Here is a 21,490-nt window from a genome sequence, read left to right as displayed (position 1 = left end):
GTCCATTCTCTAGTAGGTCTGTGTCTTTATTCCTGTCTTACCCCTAGGTTCTTCATGACAGTTTTTTTTCTTAAATTCCATATACATGTGTTAGCATACGGTATTTTTCTTTCTCTTTCTGACTTACTTCACTCTGTATGACAGACTCTAGGTCTATCCACCTCATTACAAATAGCTCAATTTCATTTCTTTTTATGGCTCAGTAATATTCCATTGTATATATCTGCCACATCTTCTTTATCCATTCATCCGATGATGGACACTTAGGTTGTTTCCATCTCCGGGCTATTGTAAATAGAGCTGCAATGAACATTTTGGTACATGACTCTTTTTGAATTATGGTTTTCTCAGGGTATATGCCCAGTAGTGGGATTGCTGGGTCATATGGTAGTTCTATTTGTAGTTTTTTAAGAAACCTCCATACTCTTCTCCATAGTGGCTGTATCAATTGACGTTCCCACCAGCAGTGCAAGAGTGTTCCCTTTTCTCCACACCCTCTCCAGCATTTATTATTTCTAGAATTTTTGATGATGGCCATTCTGACTGCTGTGAGATGATATCTCATTGTAGTTTTGATTAGCATTTCTCTAATGATTAATGATGTTCAGCATTCTTTCATGTGTTTGTTGGCGGTCTGTATATCTTCTTTGGAGAAATGTCTATTTAGGTCTTCTGCCCATTTTTGGATTGGGTTGTTTGTCTTTTTGTTATTGAGCTGCATGAGCTGCTTGTAAATTTTGGAGATTAATCCTTTGTCAGTTGCTTCATGTGCAAATATTTTCTCCCATTCTAAGGGTTGTCTTTTGGTCTTGTTTATGGATTCCTTTGCTGTGCAAAAGCTTTGAAGTTTCATTAGGTCCCATTTGTTTATTTTTGTTTTTATTTCCATTTCTCTGGGAGGTGGGTCAAAAAGGATCTTGCTGTGATTTATGTCATAGAGTGTTCTGCCTATGTTTTCCTCTAAGAGTTTGATAGTTTCTGGTCTTACATTTAGGTCTTTAATCCATTTTAAGCTTATTTTTGTGTATGATGTTAGGGAGTGATCTAATCTCATACTTTTACGTGTACCTGTCCAGTTTTCCCAGTACGACTTATTGAAGAGGCTGTTCTTTCTTCACTGTACATTCCTGCCTCCTTTATCAAAGATAAGGTGACCATATGTGCGTGGGTTTATATCTGGGATTTCTATCCTGTTCCATTGATCTATCTTTCTGTTTTTGTGCCAGTACCATACTGTCTTGATTACTGTAGCTTTGTATTATAGTCTGAAGTCAGGGAGCCTGATTCCTCCAGCTCCATTTTCCGTTCTCAAGATTGCTTTGGCATTTTGGGGTCTTTTTTGTTTCCATACAAATTGTGAAATTTTTTGTTCTAGTTCTGTGAAAAATGCCACTGGTAGTTTGATAGGGATTGCATTGAATCTGTAGATTGTTTTGGGTAGTACAGTCAATTTTACAATGTTGATTCTTCCAATCCAAGAACATGGTATATCTCTCCATCTATTTGTATCATCTTTAATTTCTTTCATCAGTGTCTTATAATTTTCTGCATACAGGTCTTCTGTCTCCTTAGGTAGGTTTATTCCTAGATATTTTATTCTTTTTGTTGCAGTGGTAAATGGGAGTGTTTTCTTGATTTCACTTTCAGATTTTTCATCATTAGTGTATAGGAATGCCAGAGATTTCTGTGCATTAATTTTGTATCCTGATATTTTACCAAATTCATTGATTAGCTCTAGTAGTTTTCTGGTAGCATCTTTAGGATTCTCTATGTAGAGTATCATGTCATCTGCAAACAGTGAAAACTTTATTTCTTCTTTTCCGATTTGGATTCCTTTTATTTCCTTTTCTTCTCTGATTGCTGTGGCTAAAACTTCCAAAACTATGTTGAATAAGAGTGGTGAGAGTGGGCAACCTTGTGTTGTTCCTGATTTTAGTGGAAATGCTTTCAGTTTTTCACCATTGAGGACGATGTTGGCTGTGGGTTTGTCATATATGGCCTTTATTATGTTGAGGAAAGTTCCCTCTATGCCTACTTTCTGGAGGGTTTCTATAATAAATGGGTGTTGAATTTTGTCGAAAGCTTTCCCTGCATCTATTGAGATGATCATATGGTTTTTCTCCTTCAATTTGTTAATATGGTTTATCACGTTGATTGATTTGCGTATATTGAAGAATCCTTGCATTCCTGGAATAAACCCCACTTGATCATGGTGTATGATCCTTTTAATGTGCTGTTGGATTCTGTTTGCTAGTATTTTGTTGAGGATTTTTGCATCTATGTTCATCAGTGATATTGGCCTGTAGTTTTCTTCCATTGTGACATCCTTGTCTGGTTTTGGTATCAAGGTGATGGTGGCCTCGTAGACTGAGTTTGAGAGTGTTCCTCCCTCTGCTATATTTTGGAAGAGTTTCAGAAGGATAGGTGTTAGCTCTTCTCTAAATGTTGGATAGAATTTGCCTATGAAGCCATCTGGTCCTGGGCTTTTGTTTGTTGGAAGATTTTTAATCACCGTTTCAATTTCAGTGCTTGTGATTGGTCTGTTCATATTTTCTATTTCTTCCTGATTCAGTCTTGGCAGGTTGTGCATTTCTAAGAATTTGTCCATTTCTTCCAGGTTGTCCATTTTATTGGCATAGAGTCGCTTGTAGTAATCTCTCATGATCTTTTGTATTTCTGCAGTGTCAGTTGTTACTTCTCCTTTTTCATTTCTAATTCTATTGATTTGAGTGTTCTCCCTTTTTTTCTTGATGAGTCTGACTAATGGTTTATCAATTTTGTTTATCTTCTCAAAGAACCAGCTTTTAGTTTTATTGATCTTTGCTATCGTTTCCTTCATTTCTTTTTCATTTATTTCTGATCTGATTTTTATGATTTCTTTCCTTCTGCTAAATTTGCAGGTTTTTTCTTCTTCTTTCTCTAATTGCTTTAGGTGCAAGGTTAGGTTGTTTATTCGAGATGTTTCCTGTTTCTTAACGTAGGCTTCTATCGCTGTAAACTTCCCTCTTAGAACTGCTTCTGCGGCATCCCATAGGTTTTGGGTCGTCGTGTCTCCACTGTCATTTGTTCCTAGGTATTTTTTTATTTCCTCTGATTTCTTCAGTGATCACTTCGTTATTAATTAGTGTATTCTTTAGCCTCCATGTGTTTGTATTTTTTACAGGTCTTTTCCTGTAATTGATATATAGTCTCATAGCGTTGTGGTCGGAAAAGATACTTGATACAATTTCAATTTTCTTAAATTTACCAAGGCTTGATTTGTGACCCAAGATATGATCTATCCTGGATAATGTTCCATGAGCACTTGAGAAAAATGTGTATTCTGTTGTTTTTGGATGGAATGTCCTATAAATATCAATTAAGTCCATCTTGTTTAATGTATCATTTAAAGCTTGTGTTTCCTTATTTATTTTCATTTTGGATAATCTGTCCATTGGTGAAAGTGGGGTGTTAAAGTCCCCTACTATGAATGTGTTACTATCGATTTCCCCTTTTATGGCTGTTAGTATTTGCCTTATGTATTGAGGTGCTTCTATGTTGCGTGCATAAATATTTACAATTGTTATATCTTCTTCTTGGATCGATCCCTTGGTCATTATGTAGTGTCCTTCTTTGTCTCTTCTAATAGTCTTTATTGTAAAGTCTATTTTGTCTGATATGAGAATTGCTACTCCAGCTTTCTTTTGGTTTCCATTTGCATGAAATATCTTTTTCCATCCCCTTACTTTTAGTCTGTATGTGTCTCTAGGTCTGAAGTGGGTCTCTTATAGACAACATATATATTGGTCTTGTTTTTGTATCCATTCACCCAATCTGTGTCTTTTGGTGGGAGTATTTAGTCCTTTTACATTTAAGGTAATTATCGATATGTATGTTCCTATTCCCATTTTCTTAATGGTTTTGGGTTTGTTATTGTAGGTCTTTTCCTTCTCTTGTGTTTCTTGCCTAGAGAAGTTCCTTTAGCCTTTGTTGTAAAGCTGGTTTCACGGTGCTGAACTCTCTCAGCTTTTGCTTGTCTGTAAAGGTTTTAATTTCTCCATTAAATCTGAATGAGATCCTTGCTGGGTACAGTAATCTTGGTTGACGGTTTTTCTCCTTCATCACTTTAAATATGTCCTGGCAGTCCCTTCTGGCTTGCAGAGTTTCTGCTGAAAGATCAGCGGTTAACCTTATGGGGATTCCCTTGTGTGTTATTTGTTGTTTTTCCCTTGCTGATTTTAATATGTTTTCTTTGTATTCAATTTTTGACAGTTTGATTAATATGTGTCTTGGCATATTTCTCCTTGGATTTATCCTGTATGGGACTCTCTGTGCTTCCTGGACTTGATTAACTATTTCCTTTCCCATATTAGGGGAGTTTTCCACTATAACCTCTTCAAATATTTTCTCAGTCCCTTTCTTTTTCTCTTCTTCTTCTGCAACCCCTATAATTCGAATGTTGGTGCGTTTAATGTTGTCCCCGAGGTCTCTGAGACTGTCCTCAGTTCTTTTCATTCTTTTTTCTTTATTCCGCTCTGCAGTAGTTATTTCCACTATTTTATTCTCTAGGTCACTTATCCATTCTTCTACCTCAGTTATTCTGCTATTGATCCCATCTAGAGTATTTTTAATTACATTTATTGTGTTGTTCATCGTTGCTTGTGTCATCTTTAGTTCCTCTAGGTCCCTGTTAAATGTTTCTTGCATTTTGTCTATTCTATTGCCAAGATTTTGGATCATCTGTACTATCATTATTCTGAATTCTTTTTCAGGTAGACTGCCTATTTCCTCTTCATTTGTTAGGTCTGGTGGGTTTTTATCTTGATCCTTCATCTGCTGTGTGTTTTTCTGTCTTCTCATTTTGCTTATCTTACTGTGTTTGGGGTCTCCTTTTTGCATGCTGCAGGTTCATAGTTCCCGTTGTTTTTGGTGTCTGTCCCCAGTGGCTAAGGCTGGTTCAGTGGGTTGTGTAGGCTTCCTGGTGGAGGGGACTAGTGCCTGTGTTCTGGTGGATGAGGCTGGATCTTGTCTTTCTGGTGGGCAGGTCCACGTCTGGTGGTGTGTTTTGGGGTGTCTGTGGCCTTATTATGATTTTAGGCAGGTTCTCTGCTAATAGGTGGGGTTGTGTTCCTGTCTTGCTAGTTGTTTGGCATAGGGTGTCTAGCACTGTAGCTTGCTGGTCGTTGAGTGGAGCTGGTTGCTGGTGTTGAGATGGAGATCTCTAGGAGATTTTTGCCGTTTGATATTATGTGGAGCTGGGAGGTCTCTTGTGGACCAGTGTCCTGAAGTTGGCTGTCCCACCTCAGCGGCACAACACTGACTCCTGGCTGCAGCACCAAGAGCCTTTCATCCACATGGCTCAGAATAAAAGGGAGAAAAAGTAGAAAGAAAGAATTACTAGAAGAAAGAAAGGAAGGAAGGAAGGAAGAAAGGAGTGAGGGAGGCAGGAAGGAGGGAAGGAAGGAAAAAAGAAAGAATATAAAGTAAAATTAGATAAAGTAAGATAAAATAATGTTATTAAAATAAAAAATTATTAAGAAAACAAAAAAGAATGGACGGATAGAACCCTAGGACAAATGGTGGAAGCAAAGCTATACAGACAAAATCTCACACAGACGCATACACATACACACTCACAAAAAGAGGAAAAGGGGAAAAAAATCATAAATCTTGCTCTCAAAGTCCACCTCCTCTATTTTGGGATGATTCGTTTTCTATTCATGTATTCCACAGATGCAGGGTACATCAAGTTGATTGTGGAGATTTAATCTGCTGCTTCTGAGGCTGCTGGGAGAGATTTCCCTTTCTCTTCTTTGTTTGCACAGCTCCGGGGATTCAGCTTTGGATTGGGCCCCGCCTCTGTGTGTAGGTCGCCAGAGGGCGTCTGTTCTTCGCTCAGACAGGACGGGGTTAAAGGAGCAGCTGATTCAGGGGCTCTGGCTCACTCAGGCTGGGGGGAGGGAGGGGCACGAGTGCGGGGCGAGCCTGCGGCGGCAGAGGCCAGCGTGACGTTGCACCAGCCTGAGGCGCGCCGTGCATTCTCCTGGAGAAGTTGTCCCTGGATCACGGGACCCTGGCAGTGGCGGCTGCACAGGCTCCCCGGAAGGGGGGTGTGGATAGTGACCTGTGCTCGCACACAGGCTTCTTGGTGGCGGCAGCAGCAGCCTTAGCGTCTCATGCCTGTCTCTGGGGTCTGCGCTTTTAGCCGTGGCTCGCGCCCGTCTCTGGAGCTCCTTTAAGCAGCGCTCTTAATCCCCTCTCCTCGCGCACCAGGAAACAAAGAGGGAAGAAAAAGTCTCTTGCCTCTTCAGCAGGTCCAGACTTTTTCCCTGACTCCCTCCCGGCTATCTGTGGTGCACTATCCCCTTCAGGCTGTGTTCACGCTGCCAACCCCAGTCCTCTCCCGGCGCTCCCGACCGAAGCCCGAGCTTCAACTTCCAGCCCCGCCTACCCCGGCGGGTGAGCAGACAAGCCTCTCGGGCTGGTGAGTGCTGGTCGGCACGGATCCTCTGTGTGGGAATCTCTCTGCTTTGCCCTCCGCACCCCTGTTGCTGCACTTTCCTCCGCGGCTCCGAAGCTTCCCCCCTCCGCCATCCGTAGTCTCTGCCCACGAAGGGGCTTCCTAGTGTGTGGAAACCTTTCCTCCTTCACGGCTCCCTCCCACTGGTGCAGATCCCGTCCCTATCCTTTTGTCTCTGTTTTTTCTTTTTTCTTTTGCCCTACCCAGGTACGTGGGGAGTTTCTTGCCTTTTGGGAGGTCTGAGGTCTTCTGCCAACATTCAGTAGGTGTCTGTAGGAGTTCTTCCACGTGTAGATGTATTTCTGGTGTATCTGTGGGGAGGAAAGTGATCTCCGCGTCTTACTCTTCCACGATCTTCCCCTTGTCTTGCCTTAATTTTAATAAAATAGCCCCTTTGGGCTTCCCTGGTGGTGCAGTGTTTGAGAGTCCGCCTGCCGATGCAGGAGACACGGGTTCGTGCCCCGGCGCGGGAAGATCCCACATGCCGCAGAGCGGCTGGGCCCGTGAGCCATGGCCGCTGAGCCTGCACGTCCGGAGCCTGTGCTCCGCAACGGGAGAGGCCACAACAGTGAGAGGCCCGCGTACCGCAAAAAAAAAAAAAAAAAAAAAGAATAAAATAGCCCTTTTGAATAATTTAAAGCATTTATTTTGGCTCTAGGTAGCCTTCTGAATTTCCTGATAGACACTAATTCTCATGAAAATCTAACCAGATGGGAAAGGAAGAACATCATTTGTTACTTTTCCTTTGGTTCAATTTCAATTATTTTAGATTCTGGGCTAATTTAACTCATTACTGAGTTATTTATTTGTATAATTTTGTTTTTTTTAACAAACATGGTTCTGTGACTTGAAACTCTGTCTCTTGGGATGTTTGCAGTTCATGGAGCATGGAGTACTTGGCAGCCTTGGGGTACATGCAGCATAAGTTGTGGGAAGGGTACCCAAACAAGAATAAGACTGTGCAATAACCCACCACCATCGTTTGCTGGATCCTACTGTGATGGAGCAGAAACACAGATGCAAGTTTGCCATGAAAGACACTGTCCAGGTAAGATAAATACAATGTTCGTACCCTTAATAAAATAACACCTATCTCTGATCTAGGGAGTATTTCAATAAGAATCATGGTCAATAAGAACATCACTCAACCTATCAATGCCCAGAGGTTAACTTGGTCATTTTTAAGTAGTAACAGAGCACATATGTTTTTCTTTAACCCAGTCGATGGCAAGTGGGCCACTTGGACCAGTTGGAGTACCTGCACTGTGTCCTGTGGAGGAGGTGCCAGACAACGAACAAGGGACTGCTCTGATCCTGTTCCCCAGTATGGAGGCAACAAGTGTGAAGGGAGTGATGTGCAGAGTGATTTTTGCAATAGTGACTCTTGTCCAAGTGAGTGTTGGAAATAGTGAGTCAACATTATACTTTCTTAAGTTTCATTATGGACTCAAGTCAGTAAAGTTATAAAATAGTCTGTTACTTGATTTGTCTTCCTCTGGTTTAGGATATCAAAATGTTGCATGGTTGCTGTTTTGTCTAATACCATAGATGCCACTGATTTATATGGGCAGGGGCCATGTCCTGTTTCACGTGCTCTACAGGACCAGCTGCAGAGGGCAGGGACGAGGGCACCCTTCCACACTAACTGGTAATGATGTTGATTCTTTTATGGAGGCAGACAGGTGGCTCTCTGCCTTAATTTAGTCACCAAGCTAGAATTTTAGACCATAGCAGTATTTGAATTCACTGTATCCTGAACGTTATAGCTTGACTCCTCAGAGATCTTTTCTCATTCCTATCCTCCAGCTCCTGGAAAACTCTAACGCTCAGTAAATGTAGGTTAAGTGGAATTGCACAGTCACTGGAATGTATTCTGTTTCTAGTCAAACCAACAACCAAACCACCTGCCTTTGGAATTTGCTTATTTATAGATTTGTGTGTTTCTTTTCAGTTCCTGGAGAGAGTCTTTCCGTATTTTTAGGATGAATGTCATTCTTTAGCACTTCACCAATGATTCTGTGTTGTAGCTCATGGTAACTGGAGTCCTTGGAGTGGCTGGGGAATGTGCAGCCGGACGTGTAATGGGGGGCAGATGCGGCGGTACCGCACATGTGATAACCCTCGTCCCTCCAATGGAGGAAGAGCTTGTGGGGGCCCAGACTCCCAGATCCAGAGATGCAACACTGACATATGTCCTGGTGAGCTTCCCAACTCCTGGCAGTAGAACAAGTAAAGCATTTCTTTAGTGCTCATTGTAGTAGCCCATCATTTCAGATCTTAAAATGGAAGTTGTATAGGCAGAGTTACCCTAAATGTAGGTTTTAAAACCTATTTGTTAATATCGACCATTCTATTCTTGTTCATAGTGGATGGAAGTTGGGGAAACTGGCATAGTTGGAGCTGGTGTTCTACCTCTTGTGGAGGAGGTGAAAAGACTCGAAAACGACAGTGTAACAATCCAGTACCATCCAAAAGTGGTCGCCCCTGCCTAGGAGATGCTACTCAGGTATCCAGATGCAATATACAAGCGTGCCCAGGTAAGCAACTAAGTTAGACTTTGGCAGGACCACATTTACAGGCTTTCCACATATTGAAGAAAGGGGTCACTCTGAGCCCTCAAATTACAAAATAGCACCAACTCTGGGAGGAAGAAATAGGAAAAGTGTGCTTTTTTCCTGCTCGTTGGTGCAGCTCTACACCAAAGTTCATGCTGGATTTTAGTCTCTGATTGCCGTCTTCCAGGCTCCCTTGTAAAAGAAAATAGTCTGCACAGCCGTATAGTAGTCCTGGGCTTGAGGGGTAAAGGGGCATGGAAGAGTGGGAAAGCCAGGCTGAGATTCCAAGCGGAAAAATGACGGTGGGGTAGAAACTGAATATCTAATAGAAATACACAATTGGAGGCTGTTCTTTCACAGATGGAAATATGGAGAACATGAGTGTAGACAGTAAAATAGGGCAAATTCAGCTCAAGGAAAAAGATTAGGGGGAGTTCAACTACCATAATTCAAGTCAGTCATGCAATATGGCTAGATATTGTAAGTGATGCAAAAATTCAGAAGGAACAAAGTCAGAATTCTAGAACTCATGGACCTTAAAAAGAGTTTGTTGGAGGGCTTCCCTGGTGGTGCAGTGGTTGAGAGTCCACCTGCCGATGCAGGGGACACAGTTTCGTGTCCCGGTCCGGGAAGATCCCACATGCTGCGGAGCGGCTGGGCCCGTGAGCCATGGCCGCTGGGCCTGCGCGTCTGGAGCCTGTGCTCCTCAACGGGAGAGGTCACAACACTGAGAGGCCCGCATACTGCAAAAAAAAAAAGAGTTTATTGGAGTCCCAAGAGATGGTGGATAATACTAAGGGTACTTATCTCAAAGGATAGGCTTCCTAAGTGCTATAAGAAGACCAAAAAGAATATTTTCACATTGTTGAAATATTGAGATACCATTGGACTTTCCAAAGGTTTAAGGTTGCCTTAGAAATAAAATATCCCTGAAAATCAAGAAGGCCCATTTGGCAGAGTGAGAGAAAGGAATTACATGAAAAGATTTATAGGATGTAGGCATGCTGAAAGGGCAAGTATCTATCAGTCAGATGTAACCATATCTTTTTTTTTTTTGTATAAAAATACAATGAAGTTTTTAACTGATATTGTATCCTGAAATCTTGCTGAATTTGTCAGTTTATTTTTTAGTGGATTCCATGGAATTGTTTATATATAAGATCATGTCATCTTCAAATAGAGATAATTTTACTTCTTTTTCTTCCCAATGGATATGGCTTTTATTTGTTTTTCTTGCCTAATTGCCCTGGCTGGAAGGTCTCTTATAATGATGGATAGAAGTAATGAGAACAAATATCCTTATTTTTTCCTGATTAAGGAAGACAGCATCGTTTCTTTTACCATTAAGTATGATGTTAGATGTGGGTTTTTTCATAGATGTTCTTTCACATGTGGAGGAAGTTCCTTTCAATTCATAGTTTGATGAATGATTTTATGATGAAAAGTGTTGATCTTGCCAAATGCTTTTTCTGTGTCTAATGAGGTGAGCATATGCTTTTCACTTATTAAATTCTGATATGATGTATTACATTAATTAATTTTTGGAGGTTGAACCAACCTTGCATTCATGGAATAAATCCCACTTGGTCATGGTGATATTTTTTTTTATATGTTGATGGATAGCAGTTGCTATAATTTTATTGAGGGTTTTTACACCCATATTTGTAGGAGATATTGGTCTGTTGTTATCTTGTGATTTTCTTCGTTTTAGTATCAGAGTAATGCTGGCTTTATAAAAGGAGCTGGGAAGTGTCTTTTTTTTTTTAACATCTTTATTAGAGTACAAATGCTTTACAATGGAGTGTTAGTTTCTGCTTTATAACACAGTGAATCAGTTATAAATATACATATGTTCCCATATCTCTTCCCTCCTGTGTCTCCCTCCCTCCCACCCTCCCTATCCCACCCCTGTAGGTGGTCACAAAGCACCAAGCTGATCTCCCTGTGCTCTGTGGCTGCTTCCCACTAGCTATCTATTTTACGTTTGGTATTGTATATATCTCCATGCCACTCTCTCACTTTGTCACAGCTTACCCTTCCCCCTCCCCATATCCTCAAGTCCATGCTGTAGTAGGTCTGTGTCTTTATTCCCATCTAACCCCCAGGTACTTCATGACCTTTCTTTTTTTTTTTTTAAGATTCCATACATGTATGTGTGCATACGGTATTTGTTTTTCTCTTTCTGACTTACTTCACTCCGTATGACAGACTCTAGGTCCATCTACTGCACTACAAATAACTCAATTTCATTTCTTTTTATGGCTGAGTAATATTCCATTGTATATATATGCCACATCTTCTTTATCCATTCATCTGTTGATGGACACTTAGGTTGCTTCCATGTCCTGGTTATTGTAAATAGACCTGCAATGAACATTTTGGTACATGACTCTTTTTGAATTATGGTTTTCTCAGGGTATATGCCCAGTACTGGGATTGCTGGGTCGTATGGTAGTTCTATTTTTACTTTTTTCAGGAACCTCCATACTGTTCTCCACAGTAGCTGTATCAATTTACATTCCCACCAACAGTGCAAGAGTGTTCCCTTTTCTCCACACCATCTCCAGCATTTATTGTTTCTAGATTTTTTGATGATGGCCATTCTGACTGCTGCGAGATGATATCTCATTGTAGTTTTGATTTCCATTTCTCTAATGATTAATGATGTTGAGCATTCTTTCATGTGTTTGTTGGCCATCTGTATATCTTCTTTGGAGAAATATCTATTTAGGTCTTCTGCCCATTTTTGGATTGGGTTGTTTGTTTTTTTGTTATTGAGCTGCATGAGCTGCTTGTAAACTTTGGAGATTAATCCTTTGTCACTTGCTTCATTTGCAAATATTTTCTCCCATTCTGAGGGTTATCTTTTGGTCTTCTTTATGGTTTCCTTTGCTGTGCAAAAGCTTTGAAGTTTCATTAGGTCCCATTTGTTTATTTTTGTTTTTATTTCCATTACTCTAGGAGGTGGGTCAGAAAGGATCTTGCTGTGATTTATGTCATAGAGTGTTCTGCCTATGTTTTCCTCTAAGAGTTTGATAGTTTCTGGCCATACATTTAGCTCTTTAATCCATTTTGAGTTTATTTTTGTGTATGATGTTAGGGAGTGTTCTAATTTCATACTTTTACATGTACCTGTCCAGTTTTCCCAGCACCACTTATTGAAGAGGCTGTCTTGTCTGCACTGTATATTCTTGCCTCTTTTATCAAAGATAAGGTGACCATATGTGTGTGGGTTTATCTGTGGGCTCTCTATCCTGTTCCATTGATCTATCTGTTTTTGTGCCAGTACCATACTGTCTTGATTACTGTAGCTTTGTAGTATAGTCTGAAGTCAGGGAGCCTGATTCCTCCAGCTTTGGCTATTCGAGGTCTTTTGTGTTTCCATACAAATTGTGAAATTTTTCGTTCTAGTTCTGTGAAAAATGCCAGTGGTAGTTGATACGGATTGCATTGAATCTGTAGATTGATTTGGGTAGTAGAGTCATTTTCACAATGTTGATTCTTCCAATCCAAGAACATGGTATATCTCTCCATCTATTTGTATCATCTTTAATTTCTTTCATCAGTGTCTTATAATTTTCTGCATACAGGTCTTTTGTCTCCTTAAGTAGGTTTATTCCTATTTTATTTTTATGTTGCAGTGGTAAATGGAAGTGTTTTCTTGATTTCACTTTCAGATTATTCATCATTACTGTATAGGAATGCCAGAGATTTCTGTGCATTAATTTTGTATCCTGCTACTTTACCAAATTCATTGATTAAGTCTAGTAGTTTTCTGGTAGCATCTTTAGGATTCTGTATGGAGAGTATCATGTCATCTGCAAACAGTGACAGCTTTACTTCTTCTTTTCCGATTTGGATTCCTTTTATTTCTTTTTCTTCTCTGATTGCTGTGGCTAAAACTTGCAAAACTATGTTGAATAAGAGTGGTGAGAGTGGGCAACCTTGCCTTGTTCCTGATCTTAGTGGAAATGGTTTCAGTTTTTCACCATTGAGGACGATGTTGTCTGTGGGTTTGTCATATATGGCCTTTATTATGTTGAGGAAAGTTTCCTCTGTGCCTACTTTCTGCAGTGTTTTTATCATAAGTAGGTGTTGAATTTTGTCAAAAGCTTTCTCTGCATCTATTGAGATGATCATATGGTTTTTCTCCTTCAATTTGTTAATATGGTGTATCACGTTGATTTGCGTATATTGAAGAATCCTTGCATTCCTGGGATAAACCCCACTTGATCATGGTGTATGATCCTTTTAATGTGCTATGGGATTCTGTTTGCTAGTATTTTGTTGAGGATTTTTGCATCTATGTTCATCAGTGATATTGGCCTGTAGTTTTCTTTCTTTGTGACATCTTTGTCTGGTTTTGGTATCAGGGTGATGGTGGCTTCGTAGAATGAATTTGGGAGTGTTCCTCCCTCTGCTATATTTTGGAAGAGTTTGAGAAGGATAGGTGTTAGCTCTTCTCTAAATGTTTGATAGAATTCACCTGTGAAGCCATCTGGTCCTGGGCTTTTGTTTGTTGGAAGATTTTTAATCACCATTTCAATTTCAGTGCTTGTGATTGGTCTGTTCATATTTTCTATTTCTTCCTCGTTCACTCTTGGCAGGTTGTACATTTCTAAGAATTTGTCCATTTCTTCCAGGTTGCCCATTTTATTGGCATAGAGTTGCTTGTAGTAATCTCTCATGATCCTTTGTATTTCTGCAGTGTCAGTTGTTACTTCTTCTTTTTCATTTTTAATTCTATTGATTTGAGTCTTCTCCCTGTTTTTCTTGATGAGTCTGGCTAATGGTTTATCAATTTTGTTTAGCTTCTCAAAGAACCAGCTTTTAGTTTTATTGATCTTTGCTATCGTTTCTTTCATTTCTTTTTCATTTATTTCTGATCTGATCTTCATGATTTCTTTCCTTCTGCTAACTTTGGGGTTTTTCTTTTCTTTCTCTAATTGGTTTAGGTGCAAGGTTAGGTTGTTTATTTGAGATATTTCCTGTTTCTTATGGTAGGATTGTATTGCTATAAATTTCCCTCTTAGAACTGCTTTTGCTGCATCCCATAGGTTTTGGGTTGTCATGTCTCCATTGTCATTTGTTTCTAGGTATTTTTTATTTACTCTTAGACTTCTTCAGTGATCACTTCGTTATTAAGTAGTGTATTGTTTAGCCTCCATGTGTTTGTATTTTTTACAGATCTTTTCCTGTCATTGATACCTAATCTTACAGCGTTGTGGTCAGAAAAGATAAGTTGATACAATTTCAATTTTCTTAAATTTACCAAGGCTTGATTTGTGACCCAAGATACGATCTATCCTGGAGATAGTTCCATGAGCACTTGAGAAAAATGTGTATTCTGTTGTTTTTGGATGGAATGTCCTATAAATATCAATTAAGTCCATCTTGTTTAATGTATCACTTAATGCTTGTGCTTCCTTATTTATTTTCATTTTGGATGATCTGTCCATTGGTGAAAGTGGGGTGTTAATGTCCCGTACTATGAATGTGTTACTATCGATTTCTCCTTTTATGGCTGTTAGTATTTATCTTATGTATTGAGGTGCTCCTATGTTGTGTGCATAAATATTTACAATTGTTATGTCTTCTTCTTGGTTCCATCCCTTCATCATTATGTAGTGTCCTTGTCTCTTGTAACCGTCTTTATTTTAAAGTCTATTTTGTCTGATATGAGAATTGCTACTGCAGCTTTCTATTGATTTCCATTTGCATGGAATGTCTTTTTCCATCCCCTCACTTTCAGTCTGTATGTGTCCTTAGGTCTGAAGTGGGTCTCTTATAGACAACATATGTATTGGTCTTGTTTTTGTATCCATTCAGCCCATCTGTGTCTTTTGGTGGGAGTATTTAATCCATTTACATTGAAGGTAATTATTGATATGTATGTTCCTATTCCCATTTTCTAAATTGTTTTGGGTTTGTTATTGTAGGTCTTTTCCTTCTCTTGTGTTTCTTGCCTAGAGAAGTTCCTTTATCATTTGTTGTAAATCTATTTTGGTGGTCCTGAACTCTCTCAGCTTTTGCTTGTCTGTAAAGGTTTTAATTTCTCCATCAGGTATGAATGAGATCCTTGCTGGTAACAGTAATCTTAGTTGTAGGTTTTTCCTCCTTCATCACTTTAAATATGTCCTGCCAGTCCCTTCTGGCTTGCAGAGTTTCTGCTGAAAGATCAGCGGTTAACCTTATGGGGATTCCCTTGTGTGTTATTTGTTGGTTTTCCCTTGCTGATTTTAATATGTTTTCTTTTTATTTAATTTTTGACAGTTTGACTAATATGTGTCTTGGCGTGTTTCTCCTTGGATTTATCCTGTATGGGACTCTCTGTGCTTCCTGGACTTGATTAACTATTTCCTTTCCCATATTAGGGGAGTTTTCCACTATAACCTCTTCAAATATTTTCTCAGTCCCTTTCTTTTTCTCTTCTTCTTCTGGAACCCCTATAATGCGAATGTTGGTGCGTTTAATGTTGTCCCAGAGGTCTCTGAGACTGTCCTCAGTTCTTTTCATTCTTTTTTCTTTATTCTGCTCTGCAGTAGTTATTTCCACTATTTTATCTTCCATGTCACTTATCCATTCTTCTGCCTCGGTTATTCTGCTATTGATCCCTTCTAGAGTATTTTTAATTACATTTATTGTGTTGTTCATCATTGCTTGTTTCATCTTTAGTTCTTCTAGGTCCTTGTTAAATGTTTCTTGCAGTTTCTCTATTCTATTGCCAAGATTTTGGATCACCTTTACTATCATCATTAATCTGAATTCTTTTTCAGGTAGACTGCCTATTTCCTCTTCATTTGTTAGGTCTGGTGGGTTTTTACCTTGCTCCTTCATCTGCTGTGTGTTTTTCTGTCTTCTCATTTTGCTTATCTTACTGTGTTTGGGGTCTCCTTTTTGCATGCTGCTGGTTTGTAGTTCCCGTTGTTTTTGGTGTCTGTCCCCAGTGACTAAAGTTGGTTCAGTGGGTTGTGTAGGCTTCCTGGTGGAGGGAACTAGTGCCTGTGTTCTGGTGGATGAGGCTGGATCTTGTCTTTCTGGTGGGCAGGTCCACGTCTGGTGGTGTGTTTTGGGGGTGTCTGTGGCCTTATTATGATTTTAGGCAGCCTCTCTGCTAATGGAGGTTTCTCTGTGAGACTAGAGAGGCCATGCTCCTTAGTAATGATCCAGAGAACTAAGTAAATTAGTAATCCTTCTACCCTTCTCTTGCCCTGCTTAGGACTAAGGATAAGAACAAATGGAGCCAACCAGGTCCTGACTGGCCCTCCTGTGTACTTTCCTGCATCATCTTGCTGCATGTTTCCCATCACTCACTAAGCTCGCTACTCTTGGCTTCTCAGATGTGACAAGCCCCCACCTCCCAAAAGGGCGACACATGCTGTTTCCTCTACAAGGAAAGCCCTTTTCCTGCCTTCCTTGACTGAGCTAAGACCTTAACTTTCTTCAGATCTTCAATCTATTTTTACCTCCTTCTCAGACTTCCCTGAGTGGTAGATATCCTATTCATTAAGATATACATTTCATTTTTACATTTATTTGTGGAATTCTAATTAATGTTTATCTCCCCTATTCAGACATAAGTGCTGTGAAGGCAGGCTTCATGTCTTTTTTATTTTCTTTCTTACCATTCTATCCTCAGTACTTGATGAACAAATGAATATAATCCAGAACATAAAGGGTGAATCAATGTGAAAAAAATGTTTCCTCTCACTAGTAAAATAATGCAAATTAAAATGGTGAAACACTTTACTTATTGACTTTTCTCAGACTGAATACAATTGTATTTCTCCCCAGTATATAATACATGATAACAATATCTGAACCACCTAGCGATTGTTTAAAAATATATTCACTTAAAAGGCATTAAATAATGAATATTTTAAAATTTCACTGTTAGCCTCTTCCCAGTACATTTCCCTCTCTTGTCAAAGCATGTACTCCTTAACCACCAGTTCTGTGTTAGTAACCAATAATTTTGTTGAACAATGGAAAGAAGGCATAAAATTACTGTAGAGTTACTTTTAAAAGACTGTATGATTGTTTTTCAACATAATTGTCTTGGTATGAATTTTGCAACAATGTTAAAAGTACAATATTCTTCTCAAGTTAAACATTTTCCAATATATTTGTAATATGAAGAGCTTGGCAAGCCCTTGATCTGAAAGTCAAGACGAACAATAACCCTTAGATACTTCACATTTATGTTGACAGTGACCTGTCACAAGACTTTGGTGCTGTTTTGTTGGCAATCCCTCCTTTCCCCTCCGTGTTCTCTTGAAGGAGGCAATAGATGAAAGAATATGTGTTTTGATGACAAGCAGACCTGTGTTCATATCCTCACTCTACTGCCTCTTAGCTGGGTAATCATGGGAAAAGTTACTTGATTTCTCTGGACTTTATTTTCCTAGTCTGCAAACTGTGGCTGTTTAAAACTACCTTATAGGATGTTTGCTAGAATTTAAAGAGTTAATGCATATTAAGTGCTTACTGTAGCACGCATGACATGCTCAATAAACTCTCATTATTATCATGATTTCATCACCATCACCAAATACATACTTTATTTTGGCTTTGGGACTGGATGCCGAATGAATTCTTTGGATTGTGAAATAATACTATGATGTACGTAGACTGGAAGGATCCTAGATTTATATGGCTTGATGAGTGTTACATGAGAGTAGAATGTTTTTAAATCTTACGTATTTCACTCTTAAATTCAGATGTCATATGATCTTCTAAATGTTTGAGAGGAGACTTGGAGCATCTTTGAATACTGGCTTTCTTTTCTCCCATGTAATGTTGATGAAATTGTTTCCTTATCCAAGAATGTTTTTTCTTCCCGCAATAGGTGGGCCCCAGCGAGCCAGAGGAAGTGTTATTGGAAGTATTAATGATGTCGAATTTGGAATTGCTTTCCTTAACGCCACGGTAACAGATAGCCCAAACTCTGATACCAAAATAATACATGCCAGAATTACCAATGTACCTCGCAGTCTCGGTAAGTCTCTTTGCTTACAAAAGTTGTTAATGAGCCTCTTTTAAAAAACATATATTTTTCTTTTTCATCTATTATTAAAATTTCTAGACGATGCTACTAGTACATGATCAGTATAATAGTCCTTAGTTTTATCCCAGTGGTAAACACTTAAAGACACATGAGATACTGATATTTATTTTGCTGTTATTCAAGTTTATTTAGGATTCATCCTTTTGAATAACATGCTATGAATAATAATAATGGACTGTAAATATTTTGCTCTGATATCTTATTTATCCCTTTTCCTCTAGGTCCAGCAATGAGAAAGATAATTTCCATTCTAAATCCCATTTATTGGACAACGGCAAAGGAAATAGGAGAAGCAGTCAATGGCTTTACCCTCACCAATGCGGTCTTCAAGAGAGAAACCCAAGTGGAATTTGCAACTGGTTAGTACCAGCTGAACTTATTATTCTATTACTATTTAAAAATATGATTGCTTTAAATGTTGATGGTTAAGAAAAATACATTATATGTTCCCACAGAGAATAGTTTCAAAGTTTTGTTGCCATCTTAGCATAAATGATATAAAAGCAAGTTTATATTTTCCTATAAACTTTTACTGACATGGGTCTATAAGAGGCCATGTGTTTTCAAATAGTATAGTGATTTTTATAGTCTGAAAGCTTTTTTTTCATCATCTTTCCTGTATCTGTTTTCTTTAAATCCTTAGAGAGGGTTTTGAAGGCCAAACAGCAGGAAGATGAGCCACTGCTAATATAAATTAAAGGCTTTTGTCTGTGAAACTGAGAGTCAATTAGGATATCTTATAGAGAGTCTTTAATCAAAAAAATGGAAATGAAAACAAGCAAATCTAAACACTTTTCGCTTTATCCTTAGTCTTAATGAATACTTATTAGCAATTCATGGCCCTTTCCAAGGGTCTACAGCTTTTTATAGACCTCCATTTCTAACATCTTTGAAGGTGGTCAGCTCAGCAGCAGTGATCTTTGAGAAAGAAGGGCTGAGGGAGGGCATAGCTTTAATAAGCCCAGAAGACATGTGGGTCTCTGTATGGCAATCCACTTACAAAGATGCCCCTTTGCTACTTCTTATTTTTCTTTAAGCATTTTTAAAATATTCATTTATTTGGCTGCACCAGGTCTTAGTTGTGGCACATGGGATATCCCGCACGCGGCAATGAAGATCCCCTTTGCAACTTCTTAAAGCATCCGAAAGAACAAAGCCCTGGGGCCAGACTTGTGGCTATTGCCAGTCTGCCTGGTCAAGCTTTCTATCCCTTCTCACAGACAAGCGATCCATTTTTGTAGAACTGCCTTTCTCTTGCTTGTGAGTTAAAAGTGTGGACTCCTTCACCTAATCATAGGCTACATTTTTGCCACAAAAAAAGAGATTTTAGAATCAACTTAATTCAATCAACCTAAGTCTTTAATTTGGGGACGAAGTGCTAATTTAATTCTCTTATGATCTGTGTTTAATCAAGTTTGAAGTACAGTAACATAGCTGAACTGGTATATAAAGTAAATCTGCTCTGTGCTTACACAAACCATATATATATATGGTTATATATATATTACTATTGAAATGGACGAATTCTAATTCCTAGGAGAAATCTTGCGGATGACTCACATTGCCCGGGGCTTGGATTCCGATGGAGCTTTGCTGGTAGATATCGTTGTGAGTGGCTATGTCCTGCAGCTGCAGTCACCTGCTGAAGTCACTGTGAAGGTAAAATGCTAGGATAACTTGCGTTCGCTGTTTATTGGAGTAACAATAAGAGTAGGAGTAAAAGAGTGCAGAAAACTTGTGTAGTTTCCCTTGTTCATTTTGGGGAGTAAATGTCTAAACCACTGAAGTTAGGAATGGCTATCTGGTCTTTGTTTAAAAATCTTTATGGACAAGTCTTTATAAGCTCTTAGTAGTTTTATTACCCTGCTTATCAGGACCAAGATCACAGCTTTGTTGATTTAAGCCATTTGTTTAACTTTCTGTAGACAAAGAGAATACTAATTCTTGCATTAAAGTTTTTGTAGACCATCCTTAGAAGTATTCCAGAAATTAAAGAATGGTAACAATCACCCTTTCACATTTTTTTTGACCTACAACTGAGTCCCTTATTAAACTATAACTTATGACACTAAAATTATGAAACTAAGGTATTTACAATTAAAAGGTTCAAATTTTAGTTCCTGAACACTACTGTACAATTACAATTTTATTTAGAATTATATATTTTTATCCCCTAAGCCTTTTTTTTATCTCATTCTACATCTCATAGTACCCTCAAGAAAAAAAAATAGGATGAGCCATGCTAATCCTCAAATCTGTACTGTCTTTCTTAGGATTACACAGAGGACTACATTCAAACAGGTCCTGGGCAGCTGTATGCCTACTCAACCCGGCTGTTCACCGTTGATGGCATCAGCGTCCCATACACATGGAACCACACTGTTTTCTATGATGAGGCACAGGGAAGAATGCCTTTCTTGGTAGAAACACTTCATGCATCCTCTGTGGAATCTGACTACAACCAGTTAGAAGAGACATTGGGTTTTAAAATCCATGCTTCAATTTCCAAAGGTAATCTGGTTAAAGGAAAGTACAGCTCTTTAAGCTATGCAGTCCTTTCTAAATGGGTAAAAGAATCCCATTGATGCCATTCAAAATAAGGATATTAAGGTATAGACTGAACACGATGACATGTTTTTCTTGTGTGTTGCCCATGTTTCGTAGGTGAAGTCCTGTGGTAAGGCCAATCCCATTGGCATTCTAGTACATTTAGTTTACTAATAGGCATCTTCAGGTGGCATAGTGGAGTTGTTACTCTTCTAGCCTATATACACAGAGAGGTTTAAAAATATATCCTCTGTCAACGATTTTTCTTTGGGTAATAAAGTCCATTTGTTCTTGTTCTGAATCTTATATTTGACAGAATTTTTTTAATTCCTGAAGCATGATGTAAAGGTGTATCTTAACCTAAACTAGCCAAAAAAAGTTTCCATATTTTAAAAGCAGCTTTTAAAACCCGGGAGGCAATCATTTCAGCTGCCATTTATTGTTCTTGGAAATTATAACTTTTGAACTGCTTTCCCTTGATCTCAGCAGTCTCCCTATGCTGTGTGGTGCTTTGATGTGTCTATACTCTGAGATTTCCTTTTCAGTTGTAAGAGGCAACAGGACAATTAGCATTCCATATCCCGCGGGGTTTTGATGCTAGGAGATACTTGCATGTGGTTATGTTATAGGCACTAACTAACTGTTTGAATGACTTTAGCTTTGAACTTTAGGCTCCCATGAGACACTTCAAATGATTCAGAGTGGCCTGGTGAATGTATGTGTTTTGCTTTGTGCTGGCTTTCCTAAAATAGATGCAAGTAGATTTTAACCATCATTTTGCTTATCATGCTCAGCACATACACTTAAAATTCATTTTCACTG

At 38.9% G+C, this 21,490-nt stretch overlaps 1 protein-coding gene across 1 annotated transcript in view; it reads left to right on the top strand.

Moving 5' to 3' along the window:
• Positions 1 to 21,490, top strand: part of HMCN1 (hemicentin 1) — a 528,232-nt gene that overhangs the window by 449,569 nt on the left and 57,173 nt on the right. Inside the window, exons 90-97 of the mRNA XM_022593376.3 lie at positions 7,377 to 7,547; positions 7,721 to 7,891; positions 8,527 to 8,697; positions 8,866 to 9,036; positions 17,903 to 18,052; positions 18,343 to 18,480; positions 19,659 to 19,780; positions 20,395 to 20,632. Coding sequence (XP_022449084.2) covers positions 7,377 to 7,547; positions 7,721 to 7,891; positions 8,527 to 8,697; positions 8,866 to 9,036; positions 17,903 to 18,052; positions 18,343 to 18,480; positions 19,659 to 19,780; positions 20,395 to 20,632 — 1,332 coding nt within the window. The remainder of the gene's footprint in view (positions 1 to 7,376; positions 7,548 to 7,720; positions 7,892 to 8,526; positions 8,698 to 8,865; positions 9,037 to 17,902; positions 18,053 to 18,342; positions 18,481 to 19,658; positions 19,781 to 20,394; positions 20,633 to 21,490) is intronic.

This window comes from Delphinapterus leucas, chromosome 1 (assembly GCF_059928025.1).
Source record: "Delphinapterus leucas isolate spDelLeu-1000000601 "Yukka" chromosome 1, BTC_Dleu_Yukka2, whole genome shotgun sequence".
NCBI lineage: Eukaryota > Metazoa > Chordata > Mammalia > Artiodactyla > Monodontidae > Delphinapterus > Delphinapterus leucas.
This window is presented reverse-complemented; position numbering and strand designations above follow the sequence as displayed.